At 43.5% G+C, this 23,458-nt stretch overlaps 1 protein-coding gene across 9 annotated transcripts in view; it reads left to right on the plus strand.

The window, feature by feature from the left end:
* heph (polypyrimidine tract-binding protein 1 heph) overlaps positions 1-23,458 on the plus strand; it is a 483,336-nt gene that overhangs the window by 158,823 nt on the left and 301,055 nt on the right. For 7 of the 9 annotated variants that reach the window (XR_013041017.1, XM_076541298.1, XM_012283863.2 and 4 more), the window contains one exon: positions 22,534-22,688. The exons of 1 other annotated variant lie outside the window; for it this stretch is intronic. Coding sequence is in view for 7 of the 8 variants with exons in the window: in XM_076541298.1 (XP_076397413.1) it covers positions 22,608-22,688 (81 nt within the window). In the remaining variant the exon portion in view is untranslated. The remainder of the gene's footprint in view (positions 1-22,533; positions 22,689-23,458) is intronic. One more of the 9 variants, XM_076541299.1, reaches the window with a different exon arrangement.

Below are 23,458 nucleotides of genomic sequence, written 5' to 3' on the forward strand. Positions count from 1 at the left end.
ACGTGACTCCCACATGACGCACACGTGATGCACACATGACACACACGTGATTCATACGTGACATATACATGACGCACATGTGACGCACACGTTATGTACATATGACGCACACACGACTCACACATGACGCACGAGTGATGCACACATGACCCACACGTGATTCATACGTGATACATACATGACGCATATGTGACGCACACGTTATGTACATATGACGCACACATGACGCACACACGATTCACACATGACGCACGCGTGACGCACACTACAGTTGGAATATGATGGACCAGACTTCTTCACTGCAATTGAATTTGGTGTTCAATTCTAATTATAATTTGTATCATCAAGGAACTGTGGGCAAAATAAGCCTATCATTTTAATATTTATTTTAACGTTGTAGATAGCTGTGATTAGATAGTTGTGTTATTAGATAGCTGTGAATGACTGCATAGAAAATAATAGATTAAGAGGTTAATTATCGAGTTACAATTTTTGTCCAAAAGTAGATACCGTGTTTTTCACCGATGTTTGCTAAAAAAAGATCCTTTAACGATTTAACCCAGCATCTTTAACCCAGCCTTATTAAACATCGCCAACGACAGGAACGGAAGTCGAATATAACGATTCCTTTCGGCAGGATCGATCGATGCGAACAATTGTTCGCTAAGTACGAACAACCGCTAAAGGGGTGGTCGGGGGTTGAAGAGGGTCTCCTCTCATCTAGCAACACGACAAAGGACACGACCGACGATTATTTTATTTATAGACACGCTAATGACCCTCGCTGGAACGAGAAAGTTGTCGGCTCGTTATTTCCTTTCTCCCTCGCAGCTCTTCCGGTTCCTGCGCGTGACGTGGCACTCTTTTAATCGCTCCAGACGTCGATTTCGAACCCTTCCGAATTTCACCCATCCATTGTTTCTCGGCTAATTTTGAACCTCGTTTTTTATTACGAAGAAAAATTTTTTTGGGTTTAGACTAGTTTTATTATGAATTTTCTTTTGTTACTATTTTGTAAGAATATATAAAAAATTATATTAACACTAAAATTATTAAAATTGTTAAACAAATTTGGAACTATAATTTGTTAACCCTTTATCTTAATTTCTTTTACCTACCAATTCTTTAATTCACAAAATGTATCAATAAGATCCAAGAAAAATGTGATGTCTTGAAAGTGTGGAAAATTGAATACATTAAAGTTTGTGAACTAGGCACTTGGATATGTGGGAATTTGGGAATGTGGGAACTTGGGAGTGTCTGAACTTACGAATGTGAAAATGTGTAGTTCCAAAAATGAAGTGTACACTACCGTCCATAAGTATCCGGACACCAGCGAAATATGCATTCGCGTTGCATGAAAGTTATTCAAGTATCTGCAACAGTAACTAAAATCGATATTTTTTCTGCGAAGGTCAGAATACTGGAACGTTTTTCGATTGATAATTCTCGTTTGGAACTCATATCTCGATGGAAAAGAAGCTACAGACGAACTAAACCGAAACTGTCGAGTGCGTAGCGTTACCTCCATTCTTATCTCCATTGAGGGAACCTAAACATCTACCAACAGTTTACAAACACTTGAAACATATCGAAGAACCCTCTGAATACTTTCTGCACCATAGAAATGAAACACAGTAGAAATGAAAATTTTTTTTAGAATCGAAAGCGTTTCATTAGATTCACAAATTTGGACTTTGTACTTCTGGACATGAATTTTACTTTCACACTTTCATTGTATAATTTGTACTTAAAAATTAATTCTATTACGTTATGACACCTCAAAAAAGATAATAATAATTATTACAAATGATATGATAACCCTAAATACCTTTTGTACAAAGTTCAACTATGTTTTATGTAACGAAACCGAGTGTCCGGATACTTATGGACGGTAGTGTATATAAATTTCAAGATACTTAGATTGTAGTCTCCAAAAGGCACTAATGATGAAAAATCGATCATAAGCCAAGGCCACTGATAGCCCTTTTCTTGAAGGCACTCGAGCGTGTTTCCGTTAGCTGGTCGGACTTAATCGGAATAACCGAGATTCCTCTGGTTCCCAGCAGCCGCGCCAGGCTCTCTGGAGTACCCAATTCCAGACCTAACCTCGTTCGTCCTGGTAACTAAGTGGCGCAATCCTGTCGTGGATTCTCTCGTTTCGAAACTTAATCGCGCGGCGTATCAGGATCTCGCGTGTCAGAGAACGATCGTCGACGAACGACCCTCTCGAAGCTAACGAATTGCTTAGCTGCACCGTTTCGCAAACGAGAACATCATTCTCTGGCCACCTGGCAACCCATGAAGAGCGAGAAAATGGGAGTAGTTTTTTTGGACCTTAGGTGTCCGGCAGACACGGAACCCGGCGATAAAATTTATTTATTGCTGTTCCGACGATTTTGGGGATCACTGCTGAAATATGTGGACGAATTGTTTAGTATTTCTGTGTTCGTAGCCTGGTAATTTAGGAAAGTACTGAATCTGAAGTGTGGGTTTTACGCGCCGTAATTCCACGCTTTGTAAATTCCATGCTCTGTAATTTCACGCATCGTAATTCTAAGCATTGCAACTTCACGCTCCGAAGTTCCACACGTTGCAATTCCATGCGCCGTATTTCCACGCATAGTTACTCTACGCGCTGTAATTCCATGCGTCGTAATTCCACGCATCATATTTATAAGCGTCGCAACTCCACGCTACGTAGTTCTACGCATCATAATTCCACGCGTTGCAATACCATTCGTCGTAATACCACGCGGTGTAACTCCACGCGTCGTAATTCCACGCAACGTAATTCTAAGCGTCGTAATTCTACGCACCCTAGTTCCACGCGCTATAATTCAACGCTCCATAATTCCACGCGTTGCAATTCCACGCGTAGTAACTTCACGTGCCGTAACTCCACGCACCGTAACTCCACGCACCGTAATTCCAAGCATCGCAACCCTACGCTCCGAAAGTCCACGCGTTGCAATTCCATGCGCCGTATTTCCATGCATAGTTACCCCACGCGCTGTAATTCCACGCGTCGTAATTCCACGCACCATATTTCTAAGCGTCGCAACTCCACGCACTATAATTCCACGCGTTGCAATACCATTCGTCGTAATTCCACGCGCTGTAATTCTACGCGTCTTAACTCCACGCACCGTAATTCCACGCCTCGTAATTCTAAGCATCGCAACTCCACGCTCCGAAGTTCCACGCGTTGAAATTCCATGAGCGGTATTTCCATGCATAATAACTTCACGCGTTGTAATTCCACGTGTCATAATTCCACGCACCATATTTCTCAGCGTCGTAACTCCACGCTCCGTAGTTCTACTCATCATAATTCCACGCGTAGCAACACCATTCGTCGTAATTGCACGCGTAGTAACGCCATGCGCCGTAACTCCACGCGTCGTAATTTCACGCACCGTAATTCTAAGCGTCACAACTCTACGCTCCGTAGTTCCGCGCGCTATAATTCAACGCGCTGCAATTCAGTGCGCCGTAATTCTACGCGTAGTAACTCCATGCGTTGTAATTCCACGCATCGTATTTCCAAGCTTGCAACTCCACGCCCTATAATTCCACGCGTCGTCGTAGTTGCATGCGCCATAGGTCCACGCTCCGTGGTTCCACGTGCCATAGTTCCACGCTCCGTAGTTCCATGCTTCGTAGTTCCACGCGCCGAAACTCCACGCGCTGTAGTTCCACGCGTCCTATCTTCACAGTCTAATGTTCTGCGTGCAGTAACTCCACGAATCTTAACCCTTTGCACTCGAAGATAATTTTACTGTTTGCAAACAGCAACTTTGAAATATTAATTAAAATGTTAAGTGACTTCTTTTGAAGTTATTATTTCTCTACTAATAATTTCCACTATTGTCTATTTCGCTATGTTTATACATCACATAAGCACTATTATAGAATTAATTAAATAATGCGTCTTTTAAATTATTGTATTAAATCCAGTGGCGCCTAAGAGGCGCCTTTGGAGCGCAAAGGGTTAATATCTTGCACAGTTCCATGCGTTATAGTATTTCGTATTACATTCCCGCACTCTTTACCGTTGATAGCCGGTTCTAAACGTTCAATTAACGGTCTTGTGCATTTTTTTTTTGCACTCTGCGCTTAAAGCTCGTAAACGAACGACTCGACTATTCGCAAACCCTGACCAATTTCCATTCGGAAATTTCGCGATAAAAGTAGGAAGCCCCGTTTAATATCAGCCTCATTATACCGCTATTGAACGTTGATTCGGAAGCACGTGGCATAAATTCCGACGATTTATTTCGTCCATTGAAACGGTGTTAATTAACAACTGGAACCGCGAACGTATTCCTTTCAATTTTCCAAATTATCCGTGCGATCATGAACGCGCGGAGAAAAGGAACGACACCGTGTGTCGGTCGGCGCGCGTTTTAATAAAACGATCAATAGGGTAAAGATAATTTAATGAAACAACAACGTTCGTTATTCACGGCAGAACAATTCGATTTTCGCGGACGCGTTGGAACGCGAAACCGTGTGAAAACTGGCCAAATAACCGTCGCCGCGGTCGTTTACATAGAAATCGCTGCGGGGGCCGATAAACACGGGGCCCCCGGGGCTGCCGATGGTTTTCGATTTTATTAATTGCAGAAATTAATTTAGGCACCGGCGAGCGAACGCTAACGCTTCAATTAAGACTGAACAGTCAATCAAAACTAATTGAAACAGGGATATAGCGGCGTTGATTGGATGTTTTTAAACGTAACCATTAACGGCACCGATATCGTTTACAGACACTTTTCATCCACGCGGAAAATCGCCTCGTTCTTCTGCTCCTTTTTTTCCATCGTGTGTCGACTAAATTCATAGATTCGTTTTTTCTATAATTTACAAAATTTATGACCAATGAAAGGTTCGAAATCTATAAACGAAACGATCGTTAATTGCGTACATGATAAACTTTCGTGTAATCGCGAGTTCACAAAATTGTTGTCGACGACGCAAAACGTTCGAAAGATTAAAATTAACGATATCGCGATCTCGCCCGGTTTATTTCGGGACACGTTACAAACGATCCGGCATACGGTTCAGTTAATGGCTAATTACCCGACTAACACCGATTCGATTGATCGGTAATTATTTTACGAGCTCCATGTAGCTTGCGCGGATAGTCCGCACTCAAAGCACGTTATCAAAGTTATAGGGTCGTACAGACATTCCCTTACGAATCACTTGACTCGTTTTTATCCCGTTTAACATCGATTTTATCACACTAATTAAATATACGTACTGTGTTCCTGTAAAGCATTTTTGCGTTACTGGATGTAATTCTACATACAAATTTTGGGAAAATTAAATTCTTTGATGGTGGACTTTGCAGCGTGTAGTTAATTTGTTATTAAAAATGGAGTTGAAGGGTAGAGGAGTAAATATTAAATTGTGCATTAATTGGGTAACTTGAAAATTGATGTAGATTTTAATAGGCATATTTTTGAACTTGTTATGTATTCTAAGGTCTACATTCACAAGTTACCACCTTCCCAAGTTTCGACATTCCCAAGTTCCCACCTTCTCAAGTTCCTACACTTCCAAGTTTCTACATTACCAAGTTCCCATATTCCCAAGTTCCCACATTCCCAAGTTACCACTTTCCCATGTTCCTATATTCTCAAGTTTCTACATTCCGAAGTTCCAATATTCTCAAGTTCCCATATTCTCAAGTTCCCACATTCTCAAGTTCCCATATTCTCAAGTTTCAACATTCTCAAGTTTCCATATTCTCAAGTTACAGCATTCTCAAGATTCCATATTCTTAAGTTCCCACATTCCCAAGCTCCCACATTCGCAAGTTCCTACCTTCTCAAGTTCCCACATTCTCGGGTTACCACCTTCCCATGTTCCTACATTCTCAAGTTTCTATATTCTCAAATTTCTATATTCTCAAGTTCCCACCTTCCCAAATTCCTACATTCCCAAGTTTCCACATTCCCAAGTTACCACCTTCCCAAGTTTCGATATTCCCAAGTTCCCACCTTCCCAAGTTCCTACATTTCCAAGTTTCTACATTTCCAAGTTCCCATATTCCCAAGTTCCCACATTCCCAAGTTACCACCTTCCCATGTTCCTATATTCTCAAGTTTCTACATTCCGAAGTTCCCACATTTTCAAGTTCCCACATTCTCAAGTTTCCATATTCTCAAGTTTCAACATTCTCAAGTTTCCATATTCTCAAGTTACAGAATTCGCAAGTTTCCATATTCTGATGTTCCCACATTCCCATGCTCCCACGTTCCCAAGTTGCCACCTTCTCAAGTTCCCACATTCCCAGGTTACCACCTTCCCATGTTCCTACATTCTCAAGTTTCTATATTCTCAAGTTCCCACCTTCCCAAATTCCTACATTCCCAAGTTTCCACATTCCCAAGTTACCACCTTCCCAAGTTTCGATATTCCCAAGTTCCCACATTCCCAAGCTCCCACGTTTCCAAGTTCCTACATTGCCAAGTACCTCCATTCCTATATTTCCACATTCTCAAGTTTTCGTTTTCCTGAATGTTCTCATTGTTATGTTCCTACATACCAAAGTGCCTAGTATCTTATCTCACATGTTCATAATTCCGTATGTCCACATTTTCACATCCATACATTCCCAAGTTCTCACATTCCTAAGTCTCTACATTCTCAAGTGTTCCATACTCACAAATTTTCATATTGTCATATCCCTACATATCTAAGTGCCCAATGTCTTACCTCAAATATTCATATTTGCATATCTCCACATTCTCACATTCATACATTCCCAAGTTCTCACATTCCTAAGTTTCCACATTCTCAAGTTCTCGCATTCCCAAATTTTTCCTCTTGTCAAAATCAATTATAAAGCAAATAATACCTCTTGTTATAATAAAAATAATACATCTCTTCATATTACAAACTGTAGCACTCATATGAGTACCTTTGGATCACATATGTACATATTTCATGAGAGTCAATGAATGCAATGTACATAATGATTCCAAACTACCTTACAACCTTCCCCAAGAATGATTTACTTCAAAAAACTAGATGAAGTATGTGAATAGAATCGTAGCCAGATTTCTAAAGCACAGCCAATGGCTCGGGGCACAGGTGAAATTTATTAACGGCTCCAAAAGGACATCCTTTGGATCTTTATGAGCAAGCTTAATTACCTTCGGCATTTCAACCCTTCGCCCCTCGTTTTCTCTCGGAGGCGTTCTACATCTCGCAGAAATTCACTATCAACGCGATGCAGGGGAGTTTGCGCCTTCTGGCCCTCTCCTTTCGCACCCTTACCGCCATCCCCGAAGATGCACGAAGCCTCAAAACATAATTAAAATTTTCTAATTAAGAATTTCGATAACGCGCTGCTTTCGCGATGCACCTTGGCTCATTTTCTTCGACCCCATGCCGCCATCCGTTATCTGTCCGCCTCCATCTTGTTCCTATCGTTGTCGTTTAATATCGGATGCAACCCTCCGTGTTTACTGAATTAACGAATTCCTGCTTGTCATTGTCTACGGATGCATCGGTGAACCTCAAAGGAATCTTTTCAGGGAATCGAAGAATCTTGGTTCAGTTGGTTGTCTGAAACGAATCGGAGCATGATTGGACAACAGACTCCTTCTGATTCGAAGAATTGTAGGGTTGATTCTCTTCTGGCTGGCTGCTTATTGTTCTTCGAGGATATTTTCAGATGGGAACTGGATGCACTTCTTTTGTGTTAATTTCAATTTTCTTCCTTTGTTCGTGTAATCTTGTTTAGCTACGCTCTACGGGGTCCATTCAGTGGAGCTAGATTTATAATTGACTCGGGGGATGAATTTATGGTGTGGTTCCTGTATTTCGAGGCGGATTATTAATTTGACTGTTCGCATATTTAGAAGTTAATACACTGGCAAGTGTGCACATTCTCAAGTTTTTAATTATCAAGTTTTCTTATTCTTAAATTTTCTCATTCTTAAGGTCCGACGTTCTGAAGTTTCCATATTCCCAAGTTTTCATATTCCTAAGTTCCCACATTCCCAAGTTCCCATACTCTCAAATTCCCGCATTCCCAAGTTCCCACATTCTCAAGTTCCCACACTCCCAAGTTTCCATATTCCGAAGTTTCTATATTCCTAAGTTCCCACATTCCCAAGTTCCCACATTCCCAAGTTCCCATACTCTCAAATTCCCACATTCCCAAGTTCCCACATTCTCAAGTTCCCACACTCCCAAGTTTCCATATTCCCAAGTTTCCATATTCCCAAGTTCCCACATTCCCAAGTTTCCACCTTCCCCAGTTACCACCTTCCTAAGTTACCAACTTCCCAAGTTACCACCTTCTCAAGTTCCCACATTCCCAAGTTCCCACCTTCCCCAGTAACTACCTTCTTAAGTTACCAACATCCCAAGTTACCACCTTCCCAGATTACCACCTTCCCAAGTTACCACCTTCTCAAGTTCCTACGTTCCCAAGTTACCATCTTCCTAAGTTACCAACTTCCCAAGTTACCACCTTCTCAAGTTCCGACATTCCCAAGTTCCCACCTTCCCCAGTAACTACCTTCCTAAGTTACCAACATCCCAAGTTACCACCTTCCCAGATTACCACCTTCCCAAGTTACCACCTTCTCAAGTTCCCACGTTCCCAAGTTACCATCTTCCCAAGTTAACACCTTCCCAAGTTACCACCTTCTCAAGTTACCACCTTCTCAAGTTACCACCTTCTTAAGTTACCATCTTCCCAGGTTACCATCTTCCCAAGTTACCACCTTCTCAAGTTCCCACATTCCCAAGTTCCCACTCTCCCAAATTGCCAGCTTCCCCCTCCTTCTCAAGTTCCCACCTTCCCATATTTCCAAGTTGTCACCTTCCCTAGTTCCCTTATTCCCACATTGCCATCTTCACTAATTCCCATATTCTCATGTTTCCATAGTTCAGAGTTCCCATATTGCCAAGTTCTCACATTACCAAGTGTCTACGTTCTCACATTCCCAAGTTCTCACATTCTCAAGTGCCCACTCTTAAGTTTGCATATTTCCAAATGTACACTTAATATGCACACTTTAATATACATTTAAGTTTGTATATTCCTAAGTTCTTATATTTCTAGGTTTTCAAATTTTCAAATTTCTACATTCCTGAGTTCCTACGTTCTCAAGTTTTCATATTCACTACTTTCTACATTGTTGAGATCATGCATTCCTAAGTTTCCACATTCTTAGGTACTTAGTTCTTCACTTTTCATATTCCCTAATTTGCACATTCTCAAGTTTATACATTATCAAGTTCCCACATTCCCAAGTTTCCACATTCCTAAATTTACACATTCTCAAGTTCTCATATTCTTAAATTTTCACATTGTCAAGTTCCCACATGATAACATACCTAATATCTTATCTAAAATCTTCATATTCCTAAGTTGTAACATTCCCACGTTCATACATTTCCAAGTTCTCACATTACTAAGTTTCCACATTCCCAAGTTCTCACATTCCCATAGTTTCATATTGTCAAGTTCCTACATGACGAAATACCTAATGTCTTATCTTAAATGTTCATATTCCTAAATATCGACATTCTCGCGTTCGTACATTCTCAAGTTCCCTCATTCCTAAGTTCCTACATTTCCAAGTTCTCATTTTCCTAAATATTCACCTTGTCAAGTTCCTACATGATCATATACCTAATATCATATTTCAAATATTCATATTCCCAAATGTCCACGTTCTTACGTTCATACATTCCTAAGTTCTTACATTCCTAAGTTTTTACTTTCCTTAGTTCTCACATTCCTAAGTTCTCACATTACCAACTTCCTATATGTCCTTCCCACATTCCAGTATATTCTAAAGTTCACAAAACAATAATCTTCATGTGCCATTCCAGCTTGATCGTTTCGTCCTGTTTGAGAATGTTGAAACTTGAGAATGTGGGAGCTTGAGAATATGGAAACTTGGGAATGTAGAAACTTGAGAATATAGCAACATGGGGAGGTGGTAACCTGGGAATGTGGGAACTTGGGAATGTGGGAACCCTGGAAAATGAGAACTTGGGAATGTGGGAACCCGGGAAAATGAGAACTTGGAAATGTGGAAACTTGGGAATGTAGGAACTTGGGAATGTGGTTCCAGTATATTCTAAAGTTCACAAAACAATAATTTTCATGTGCCATTCCAGCTTGATCGTTTCGCCCTAATTATCCACCATTATCTTCCAAATCGAATTAACGACACCAAATATTCCACCATTCTCAAAATTCCGTTAACTACCATCTCCTTAGCATCGCACAGTTCACGGTGCTTAAAGAGCCAGCAGAAATTAGACGCGGTAGCTACACACAGCGAAGGCTTCAGCCGGACGTCGTGCTTAATCCTCGAGCTGATGAATATTTTTTCACGGATTCCTTTTTGCCCCCCATCGCGCACAACGCACCGCCTCGTTTCTGACCGTCTTTCCGAGCCGTCAGCTCGCGCTCGAGAAACGCTGGCCCGTGTTTTATGCAAGCCTCGGGTTTTATGCAATGAGACTGCAATATCAAACGCCGCGAGAGACGAACGGGCCGAGATGCCGCTGAATAAAATATCCACCTCTATAAAAAACCGTGCGAGAGAAAGGAGAGGAGGTGGACGGGACCGGGGGGCGAAAAAGTAACGCTGTTTAAGGGATGGAAGCAGATGGTAGCCTCACGCTTCTCGGATTTTTGTATTCCAGTCTGTTTGTAGCGTGCTCTCGCAAAGGGAATTTAAGGCGATCGCGTGGTTCATTATGTTCTTTATGCCCGTGTTTCACTTTGTTATAAATCGTGCTTAATAACTATTATTTATACTTTGTCGAGGACGCCTTTAGTTCACGGCTTGATAGTTTGCTGTTCATGGTTGATCTGATATTTGAGGTAGTGTGTCTTACTTGAAGGCTATCAAGGTCATTCGAGTGTCAAAAGGGTATACCGAGTTTAGGACAGTTGGTTGGTGGATCATTATTATTTGGGAGGTACTGTGTCTCACTTGAAGGCTATCAAGGTCATTCGAGGGTCAGAAGGGTATGTTGCATATAGGATAGTTGGATGGTGGGTCATTATAATTTGGGAGATACGGTGTCTCACTTGAAGGCTATCAAGGTCATTCGAGGGTCAAAAGGGTATATTGTGTATAGGACAGTTGGATGGTGGGTCATTATTATTTGGGAGGTACTGTGTCTCACTTGAAGGCTATCAAGGTCATTCAAGGGTCAGAAGGGTATGTTGCATATAGGACAGTTGGTTGGTGGATCATTATTATTTGTGAGGTCCTATGTCTCACTTGAAGGCTACTAAAGTCATTCGAGGGTCAAAAGAGTATATTGTGTATAGGACAGTTGGATGTTGGTCATTATTATTTGGGAGGTGCTGTGTCTCACTTGAAGGCTATCAAGGTCATACAATGGTCAAAAGGGTATATCACATATAGGAGCTTCTGATGGGTGATCATTGCTGTTGATGAAATACTGTGTCTCACATGAAGTCCTTCAATGTTATAGAAAGGTCAGAAGGCTACATGACATGTAGGACCTTCTGATGGGTGATCATTGCTGTTGATGAAATACTGTGTCTCACTTGTAGGTTCTCAAGGTCATACAATTGTCAAAAAGGTATATCACATGTAGGGCCTTTTGATGGTGGATCATTGCTACTGATAAGGTACTATGTCTCACATGAAGTCCCTCAATGTTATAGAAAGGTCAGAAGGCTACATGACATGTGGGACCTCCTGATGGGCGATCATTGCTGTTGATGAAGTACTATGTCTCACATGAAGTCCCTCAAGGTTATAGAAAAGTCAGAAGGCTACATGACATATAGGAGCTTCTGATGGGTGATCATTGCAGTTGATGAGGTACTCTGCCTCACATGAAGTCTCTCAATGTCATGCAAGAATAAGAATAACATAGATGATTTGATAGTTGGTGACTACTGTCAGTCAGGTATTGTGTCTCACATGTGGTCTCTTCAAGTACAAGAGTACAAAGGACATGAATGGTTTGATGTTTGATCATTACTATTAGTAATGTACTGCGCCTCACATGAAGTCCCTTTAAGACCGTACAAGACTAACAACATGTACATATACATGACCTTATGACATCATTAGATCCTGAACAATTAATCCAGATGATAAAAGTGGTGATCACAGATAAAGTACAATTCTTCCACATCGATAAATTGTATCGAAGTTGCAACAGTCATTGGTTAGACGTAGTGCAGGCCACCAGGACAATTTACATTTTTAGCCAATATTCGAGCCAGTCATCTGCTCGACGGACCGTGACTCGTTTCCGTTTCTCCACGGCCGTTGCTCTCCAATTTTCTCTGTTCATCTGGTCCGTCGCCATCGCGTGTGATTCACCGATTTCGCATCGTTACGCCGTGTACCTGTTGCCGGATTATCGGCTCGTGCTGCCTCGTATCCCCGGGGATACTGTCTTTTCCGGAGCCTGGAAATTAGATTGAACGGTGGATCAAGATCGGCTGAGATTTAGAACTGTTCAACATGTTGCTTCTGACGGCGCTACGGAGCTTCCTTACTTCGTAAGTTTCGGTTGAGATGAGAAGTTATGACGATGTGTTATACACGCGGAATAATTCCACACACCGTAACTTCACGCGCCGTAATTTCACGCGTCGAAATCCCACGCGCCATAATTCCACGCGTTGTAATTTCACGCGTCGTACTTCCACGCGCTGTAATTCCACGCATTGTAATTCCACGTGCCCTAAATTCCATGCGCTGCAACTCCACGCGCCGTAATTCCGCGCGACCTAATTTCACGCACCGTAATTCCACGCGTTGTAATTTCACGCGTCATACTTCCACGCGCTGTAATTCCACGCGCCGTACTTCCACGCGTTGTAATTCCACGTGCTTTAAATTACACGCCCCATAATTGCACGCGCTGCAAATTCCATGCGTTATAATTCCACGTGCTGCAATTCCACACGTTCTAATTCTACGCGTCGAAATCCGATGCGCCGTAATTCCACGCGTTGTAATTTCACGCGTTGTTCTTCTACGCACTGTAATTCCACGTGCCCTAAATTCTATGCGCTGTACTTCCACGCGTTGTAATTCCACGTGCTTTAAATTACATGCGCTGCAAATTCCATGCGCCACAATTCCACGTGCTGTAATTCCACACGCTCTAACTCTACGCGTCGAAATCCCACGCGTCATAATTCCACGCGTTGTAATTTCACGCGTTGTAATTCCACGTGCCCTAAATTCCATGCGTTGTAATTCCACGTGCCCTAAATTCCATGCGCTGCAACTCCACGCGCCGTAACTCCACGCACCGTAACTCCACGCGACCTAATTTCACGTACCGTAATTCCGCGCGTTGTAATTTCACGCGTCATACTTCCACGCGCTGTAATTCCACGCGCCGTACTTCCACGCGTTGTAATTCCACGTGCTTTAAATTACACGACCCATAATTCCACGCGCTGCAAATTCCATGCGCCATAATTCCACGCGCTGTAATTCCATGTGCCGTAAATTCCATGCGCTGTACTTCCACGCGCCCTATTTCCACGCGCTGTAATTTCACGCGTCGTATCTTCACGACCCATATTTCCACGCGTCACATTCCCATATTCTCCTATAGCTCCGCGACAATATAACAGGATTTTAATACATTTATACGTATTACGCCCAGAAAAAAGATTGAACGCGCCGTTGATCGAAGATGCCTGATTCCGAATTGAAGGTTAAAGCGTACCTCTCAGGTAAAACGCGCACGTCGACGATGCTCGCGTTGAAAAGAAGTTACGTGAACGCGAGAATGAGCCAGAGGCTAACTAGACAAAATAACAAAAAGCTCGATTACGATAATCACGTAGTCGAGGCTGGGAGCGCTTCCTTAATACTGACTCCGTTAACTGCTCTGCTTCATCCTCAAAGCTGAAAGACCTTCGGGCTAGGAAACGTGAATGGCCTACGATTTTCTGCTTCACCTCTGATGAAAACGATTTTCACCCGTGCACCACTCTATTTAAACATCTTGCCTATGTGCTGTTATGGTTCTTTCAAATTACTAGTGCTAATTATTTTTCATTTGGGACGAAGTTTTGATAGTCTGAAGTGTTTGCACAAATATTTCAAAGTTACAGAGATTCGATGACCTACAAAGAATATGTCTTTTGCAAACTCTTCATATGTAGATGTGCTAACTTCCTCACATATTCAGTTAAATATTCATTTCTCGTATACCGAATTATTTTCCCAAGTTAACATTGTCGAGATAAAAAGTAATCTTAGAAGTACTCCTTCAAATCTTTGTTCAAAAAGCCGTTCAGTTTGTTACATCTAACTCGTGCTCGAAGTTGGTAGCCCTTGTTAGGGATAGTAACGGTGTGTTACAGTATAAGGAGGATCCTTCCTTATGGGACAGTCCACAGATCCTCTGGGCACCTCTTACCAACAAGCTTCCCCCGGTTAGGAAGCGAAGTTAGCCACGGGTCGTTAATTCCGGTATGAATATGCCCGGCAGAAGCACGGCTAGGTGCTAGACCCCTCTGTTAAGTATGTTTCGAGCGTTGGTTTATTAAGCAGAAGCCTGGATCGCTGATGGTTTCCGTCCGTAGCGAGAGATTTTGTTTTGATGTGGCCCCGAATCCTTTAGGAACGGGACTTGTGCACACGGTGTAACCGGAGATCATACTTGCTGACCACTACGAGTTTGCTGAATCATTTATGAACCTGCATTTGTATACCGTACGTCTTCTTGATCTTAGGATTCTGACTGCGATGTGGAACTTGTGAAGGCGTCGAGTGTACAATTGTGTGAAGGAGCATGCAGTGCCACTGGGGATGCCTTTTGGTTAATACGTTGTGCGTTCAGTTGGCATGGAACGATTTCGGATATAATTTGTGGTGATATAAGGCTGGGGGATATCACTTATGAAAGTGTAATTTCTGGAGTTGTAGCGTATGGAGTTACTCTATTAGGAATTATGACGCGTTAGAATACAGTACAGGGAAATAGAGCGCGTGGAATTATGGTGTGTGTAGTTACGGCGCGTGGAATTGTAAAGAGTGCACCTGTGACGCGTAGAAATACGGAGAGTGAGCTTACGACGTGTGGAAGTACGATATAATGAGATTATGGCGCGAGGAAATTCAATGCATGGTATTACGGCGCGTGGAGTTATGGCGCGTGGAGTTACGACGCGTGGAACTATGGCGCGTGGAGTTAGGATGCGTAGAATTACAGTGCGTGGAACTACGACGCGTGGAATTACGACGCGTGGAACTATGGCGCGTGGAGTTAGGATGCGTAGAATTACAGTGCGTGGAACTACGACGCGTGGAATTACGACGCGTGGAACTATGGCGCGTGGAGTTAGGATGCGTAGAATTACAGTGCGTGGGACTACGACGCGTGGAACTATGGCGCGTGGTGTTAGGATGCGTAGAATTACAGTGCGTGGAACTACGACGCGTGGAACTATGGCGCGTGGAATTACGACGCGAGGAACTATGGCGCGTGGAATTAGGATGCGTAGAATTACGGCGCGTGGAATTACGACGCGTGGAGTTAGGATGCGTAGAATTACAGTGCGTGGAACTACCACGCGTGGAACTACGACGCGTGGAATTACGACGCGTGGAGTTAGGATGCGTGGAATTACAGTGCGTGGAACTACCACGCGTGGAACTACGACGCGTGGAATTACGACGCGTGGAACTATGGCGCGTGGAGTTAGGATGCGTAGAATTACAGTGCGTGGAACTACGACGCGTGGAATTACGACGCGTGGAACTATGGCGCGTGGAGTTAGGATGCGTAGAATTACAGTGCGTGGAACTACGACGCGTGGAACTATGGCGCGTGGTGTTAGGATGCGTAGAATTACAGTGCGTGGAACTACGACGCGTGGAACTATGGCGCGTGGAATTACGACGCGAGGAACTATGGCGCGTGGAATTAGGATGCGTAGAATTACGGCGCGTGGAATTACGACGCGTGGAGTTAGGATGCGTAGAATTACAGTGCGTGGAACTACGACGCGTGGAACTATGGCGCGTGGTGTTAGGATGCGTAGAATTACAGTGCGTGGAACTACGACGCGTGGAACTATGGCGCGTGGAATTACGACGCGAGGAACTATGGCGCGTGGAATTAGGATGCGTAGAATTACGGCGCGTGGAATTACGACGCGTGGAGTTAGGATGCGTAGAATTACAGTGCGTGGAACTACCACGCGTGGAACTACGACGCGTGGAATTACGACGCGTGGAGTTAGGATGCGTGGAATTACAGTGCGTGGAACTACCACGCGTGGAACTACGACGCGTGGAATTACGACGCGTGGAACTATGGCGCGTGGAGTTAGGATGCGTAGAATTACAGTGCGTGGAACTACGACGCGTGGAATTACGACGCGTGGAACTATGGCGCGTGGAGTTAGGATGCGTAGAATTACAGTGCGTGGAACTACGACGCGTGGAACTATGGCGCGTGGTGTTAGGATGCGTAGAATTACAGTGCGTGGAACTACGACGCGTGGAACTATGGCGCGTGGAATTACGACGCGAGGAACTATGGCGCGTGGAATTAGGATGCGTAGAATTACGGCGCGTGGAATTACGACGCGTGGAGTTAGGATGCGTAGAATTACAGTGCGTGGAACTACGACGCGTGGAACTATGGCGCGTGGTGTTAGGATGCGTAGAATTACAGTGCGTGGAACTACGACGCGTGGAACTATGGCGCGTGGAATTACGACGCGAGGAACTATGGCGCGTGGAATTAGGATGCGTAGAACTACGGCCCGTGGAATTACGACGCGAGGAACTATGGCGCGTAGAGTTAGGATGCATAGAATTACGGTGCGTGGAACTATGGCGCGTGGAGTTAGGATGCGTAGAATTACACTGCGTGGAACTACGACGCGTGGAACTACAACGCGTGAAACTATGGCGCGTGGAATTACGACGCGAGGAACTATGTCGCATGGAATTAGGATGCGTGAAATTACAGCATGTGGAATTACAACGCGTGGAATTAGATTACATAGAATTACGCCGTGTGGAATTAAGTTGTGTGGATTTACAACAAGTGGAAGTACAATGTGTGTCTCTACAACCTGCAGCCATTACCATCTCGTACATCGCTTCTCTACACAACATACGACAAAATAACAAGAGTCTACTACACCCATTGTGTGATATACCGTCACACATCAATCTCTCCCTCAATAACTGCGCAACCGCACAAGTGAAGTTTGATAGTATCTCAGAGCTCTCAGGATTTTACAGCGCTGAAAATTTCTGTGCGCAACCCACCCCCTCGAGCACGTACGCCGCAACATCACGCTAAACCGTGTAACTAAACCTGTAAACCATCGTTCCACCGCAATTTTATGTCCCGGCAACTTCCCTTTAAAACCACCCTCCAACCTAACCCGGCCCAACTACAACGGAACAAAACTCGCCTAACCGAATTTCAAACATGACCCCGATGCTGCTGCTGTATATACCGCTCGTGAAACTCGGTCGTTTTCTCGTTGCATCGTGATCTTCGAGGATTAAAGTGGTCGCGTTCGATGAATACTCGAGGCACGAGAAAATCGATGATTTCGTTTCTTCGAAACTGATTTCTGGAAATTTTGGGAAACGGGGTTGATAATACCGCTCAGCTGGATCAGCACGCACTCGGGTGTTTTCATGTAAATTGCTGGATTATAGGCTTGATCGTTCGGTCGTGGGCTTATTAAAGTGTGCTTAGGTCTGATTCGCGATGGGGATCGTCGCTGTTGTAAATCGTGACCTAAATACGAGTGTTGGTTCTCGAAGAACGTGAGATTTTGTAAGTAATCGCGTTCGAGGCTTTTTCGTGATTTCTGCTTTCTGGGATTTCAAGTTTAGGGTCATTCGAATGTATGGGGATTTGGTATTGGAGAGGGTGGATCATTTGGAAGTTGGGATATTACGTGTAGGGATTTGTAATTATGGAGTTTGGGAATTTGGAAGTTGGGTTGTTGAGATATGTGGGGATTTAGAATTGAGGGGTTTGAAAATATGGGGATTTGCGACGCGTAGAGTTATGATGCGTGGAATTACGGCGCGCAGAGTTAGGACGAGTGTAGTTGCGGTGCGTAGAATTACGGCGCGTGGAGTTACGACGCGTGGAACTAGGGAGTGCGAAGTTGCGACGCGTGGAGTTACAAGGCGTGAAGTTACGGCGCGTGCAATTACAACGCGTGGAATTACGGTGCGTAGAGCTACGGCGCATGGAGTTATGACGCGTGGAACTACGGAGCGCGAAGTTGCGACACGTGGAGTTACGAGGCGTGGAGTAGCGACGCGTAGAACTACGGCGCGTGGAATTAGGACGCGTGGAACTACGGCGAGTGAAATTAGTGCGAGTGGAACTACGGTGAGTGGAATTAGTGGGAATGGAATTGCAGCGCGTGGAATTTACAAAGTGTGGAATTACAGAGCGTGGAATTTACAAAGCGTGAAATTACAGAGCGTGGAATTTACAAAGCGTAGAATTACAGAGCGTGGAATTTACAAAGCGTGGAATTACAGAACTTCGAATTTACAAAGCGTGAAATTTGCAACGCGTGGAATTTATAGAGCGTGGAGTTACGGAGCGTGGAATTTACAAAGCGTGAAATTACAGAGCGTGGAATTTACAAAGCGTGGAATTACAGAGCGTGAAATTTACAAAGCGTGGAATTACAGAACTTGGAATTTACAAAGCGTGGAATTTGCAACGCGTGGAATTTACAGAGTGTGGAGTTATGGAGCGTGGTATTTACAAAGCGTGGAATTTTCAAAGCGTGGAATTACAGAACTTGGAATTTACAAAGCGTGGAATTACAGAACTTGGAATTGACAAAGCGTGGAATTTGCAACGCGTAGAATTACGGAGCGTGGTATTTACAAAGCGTGGAATTACAAAGCGTGGAATTTACAAAGCGGGGAATTACAGAACTTGGAATTTACAAAGCGTGGAATTTGCAACGCGTGGAATTTACAGAGCGTGGAATTACAGAGCGCGGATTTACAACGCGTGGAATTATAGGGCATGAAATTACGAGGCGTGGAGTTACGACGCGAGCAATTACAACGCGTGGAGTTACGGCGCGTGCGGAAATTTGCAAATGGCAATATTTGTCCCCACACTAATTCAACCCTAAACAAATCCACAAATCCACAATATACAAAATTAACCACCATATTTTAAAAATTCCAGCAGTTACAAGACCATAATATTCTCTCAACTCAGTAAAACTTCCGAACGAAAAGTTTGGTGGGGATTTCGCAATGTCTCTCTCAATATGTCGCCTATAGTTGATCGCCTTAATAGAAACGCGGTCGCGAGACCGATAGAACTGCCGGGACTCCCCCGAACCGACTAGACGGTAACCCAGGAAAGCGACGAGTTCGGAACAATGTTCGTTCGCGAGGCGTGTCGTTCGAGCCGAGAAAAGTTCGGTGCAGATAGGTCGTCGCTGCCTTTGTTACTACCTTTGTTGTTCAGCGAGGATTTAAGATAAGGGCGGTCGCGCTTTGTTCCCGAACGCTCGTCGTCGCTCGAGTTTGCTGATTGCACGCGTTGCTCGCTTTCACGGAGACGCAGGAACGTGTTGCGGGATTGTGAGTTTCTTTTCTTTCAAACGATGCTTGTAGCGACATGTATACTTCTTTCTCCGAAGTTGTATCGCTTCGAGGTACATACGTGCTGTGTAGGATGGATAGAAATTTTTAATATAGGTTTATAATTTCTTGGAAGTAAGGTACAGAGAGCTTTCGATGGTGTATTCGACGGTTTTACGGAGACTTGTGTTATAGTTGGTGGAGACATTGTGAGTCATACGATATTTAAGTGGTAGTTACTTCATTGTAAGACGCAATAGGTTGATGTAAAGAGAGTGGGGATGTAATACGAAGTATTCTAACGGGTGAAATTGGGAGAGAAGTTAGGTTCGTGGGGTCTCTAAAGGTAAAACGTTAGCGTGCGGAAATATGGCGCGTGAAGTTATGGACCGTGGAGTTGTGACGCGTGGAACTATGACGCGTGGTACAACGGCACGTGGAGTTGGGACGTGTAGATTTACGGGGCGTAGAGTTACAATGCGTGGAATTACGGCGCGTGGAGTTACTACGCGTGGAATTACGACGCGTGGAGTTCCTACACGTGGGATTACAGCGCGTGGAGTTTCTACGCATGGAATTACAGCGCGTGGAGTTACTAGGCGTGGAATTACGGCGCGTGGAGTTACTACGCGTGGAATTACGGCGCGTGGAGTTATTACGCGTGGAATTACGGCGCGTGGAGTTCCTACGCGTGGAATTATGGCGCGTAAAATTTCTATGCGTGGAATTACGGCGCGTAGAGTTCCTACACGTGGAATTACAGCGCGTGGAGTTCCTACGCGTGGAATTACAGCGCGTGGAGTTCCTACGCGTGGAATTATGGCGTGTAAAATTTCTATGCGTGGAATTACGGCGCGTGGAGTTCCTACGCGTGGAATTATGGCGCGTGGAGTTCCTACGCGTGGAATTACAGCGCGTGGAGTTCCTACGCGTGGAATTACGGCACGTGGATTTACTACGCGCGGAATTACGACGCGTGGAGTTCCTACGCGTGGGATTACAGCGCGTGGAGTTCCTACGCGTGGAATTACGGCGCGTGGAGTTCCTACGCGTGGAATTATGGCGCGTGGAGTTCCTACGCGTGGAATTACAGCGCGTGGAGTTCCTACGCGTGGAATTACGGCACGTGGATTTACTACGCGCGGAATTACGACGCGTGGAGTTCCTACGCGTGGGATTACAGCGCGTGGAGTTCCTACGCGTGGAATTACGGCGCGTGGAGTTCCTACGCGTGGAATTATGGCGCGTGGAGTTCCTACGCGTGGAATTACAGCGCGTGGAGTTCCTACGCGTGGAATTACGGCACGTGGATTTACTACGCGCGGAATTACGACGCGTGGAGTTCCTACGCGTGGGATTACAGCGCGTGGAGTTCCTACGCGTGGAATTACGGCGCGTGGAGTTCCTACGCGTGGAATTATGGCGCGTGGAGTTCCTACGCGTGGAATTACAGCGCGTGGAGTTCCTACGCGTGGAATTACGGCACGTGGATTTACTACGCGCGGAATTACGACGCGTGGAGTTCCTACGCGTGGAATTACAGCGCGTGGAGTTCCTACGCGTGGAATTACGGCGCGTGGAGTTACTACGCGTGGAATTACGGCGCGTGGATTTCGTATGCGTGGAATTATCCCGCGTGCAATTACAACGCGTTCAAGTATAAAATACCATACAAAACATATCAAAAAACCGTACAATAATGCAATGCGTCTCTATAAACCTTGAAATCCATTGCGAAACATCAATTATGAAATCCAACAATATTTTAGTTACCCAAATTCGCTACCAGTTCCAACTCAACATAAATTCATTGGAACCTTGTCTTTCGACTGAACCAGATTTGCACGCAAAACAATAAACTACAATTTCCTACGATGTTTAAGATTTTCAGTTAATAAAATAGAAGATGTACGGACATTCCTGTGACAATTGTTTAAAATAAAATATCGAAGTTTATATATAACCGGAGGCAATGTAAAGCACGAGGTGCCATATTGTGTACGTGTTAACGGGGTCAGAATGACCGAAATACGATGCGCAAAGTTTAGACTTGATGAAAGGAAAGTTTCCTATGCATCTTCGTGGTTTATTGCGGCCGTAAAGTGTTTCTGTTCTTTGAAGCATGTGTAATAAACGTGTAATATCGGTGTTTACTACGTATGCCCGTGTGTCATCGACAAATATCTCTCACTTGCATGTATCTGAATTTATGATGTCATGATTTTCTTTGAACTTGTTTATGATTTTAATATTTCCATTTTGCATAAATATTTTCTTGGCTTCTCACGGGGATTTTGCGTTTGATACGAAGTCGTACTGTAATTTATTATTTATCGAACGTTTATGAAAGATTTTCTAGGGAAGTTTTCTGCTACGTCATAGGATTTATTATTACACTCATTTATTATTTTACAAAAAATTATTATGCAATGAATTCATGGACTGTTATTATTCAAGACACTTTATTATTAAATTATTAATCTATTCATGAAAAATTTTAAATAAAGAAAATTTTCTACTACGTCAATAATGAAAAATTTATTTATTCAAATTTATTTATTGTACAAAAATTATTATTATGCAATGAGTCCACACTATTATTATTCAAGACACTTTATTATTAAATCATTAATCGACTACTTAAAAAGGATTTTAAAAAAACAAACTATTTTACGATGTCCATATTGAAAAATTTATTATTAAACAAAATTATTATTATTACATAAAACTAATTATACAATAAATTCATGAACTATCATCATTAAAAACACTCTCTCACCAAAATTGTTTCAAAAAATTCAGAAACAGTCAGAGATAGATTAAGTTCTATTTCGTTAAATGTATTGATTACCAACACCATTTTGTTTGAACGTGCCCGTCTGACGTACCGCCATTTTCTGTGTTTCAGGTAGGTCTAGTAAGCAATAAATTGATTTGTGTTCTGTGCACGAAGGGAAAGTACGTGCGAAGATTCTAGACAGTATGATGATGGCAAACCTACCCCCCGTTATGCTGCCACCCCTTACCGACTATGGGATGCTGACTCCTACCCTCGGAATAAAGGTGAGTCGAGATGATCCACTTTGGATTGGCAGTCTCGTTCATATATATATTTTTCTAACTATCTTACGTTCCTTCTAAAACGTTGTAACCTTTTAAAAATAATGGATCGTTCGGTGTTTGGGGTAAGTTAATTATACCTTTCTTCAATTTTTTCATTTTTTGGCTTATTGTTAGGGTGATTATGTTCAGTTATTAAGGTTAGTACCTTATGTTTTATTATTAAGGTTAGTACCTTATGTTTTATTATTAAGGTTAGTACCTTATGTTTTATTATTAAGGTACTACCTTATGTATCATTATTAAGGTACTACTTTATATTCTATTATTAAGGTATTACCTTGTGATTTATTATTAAGATACTACCTTACATTTTATTATGAGGTACTACCTTAATGAGTAATTCCACGCATTGCGAGTCTACGCATCGTAGTAAAGCTTGCGAAGATACGACGCGTGGAGTTACGACTCGTGGATTTACGGCGCGTGGAGTTACGGCGCACGGAGTTACGGCACGTGGAACTATAGCGCGTAGAACTATAGAACGTGGAGTTGCGACGCGTAGAACTATGGCGCGTGGAGTTCCGGCGCGTGGAACTACGGCGCGTGGAGTTACGACGCATGGAGTTACGGCGCGTGGAGTTATGGCGCGTGGAATTACGGCGCGTAGAGTTGCGACGCGTGGAACTACGGCGCGTGATATTATGACGCGTGGAACTACAGCGCGTGGAACTATGACGCGTAGAATTGCGACATGTGGAACTATGGCGCGT

This window comes from Megachile rotundata, chromosome 16 (assembly GCF_050947335.1).
Source record: "Megachile rotundata isolate GNS110a chromosome 16, iyMegRotu1, whole genome shotgun sequence".
Taxonomy (NCBI): domain Eukaryota; kingdom Metazoa; phylum Arthropoda; class Insecta; order Hymenoptera; family Megachilidae; genus Megachile; species Megachile rotundata.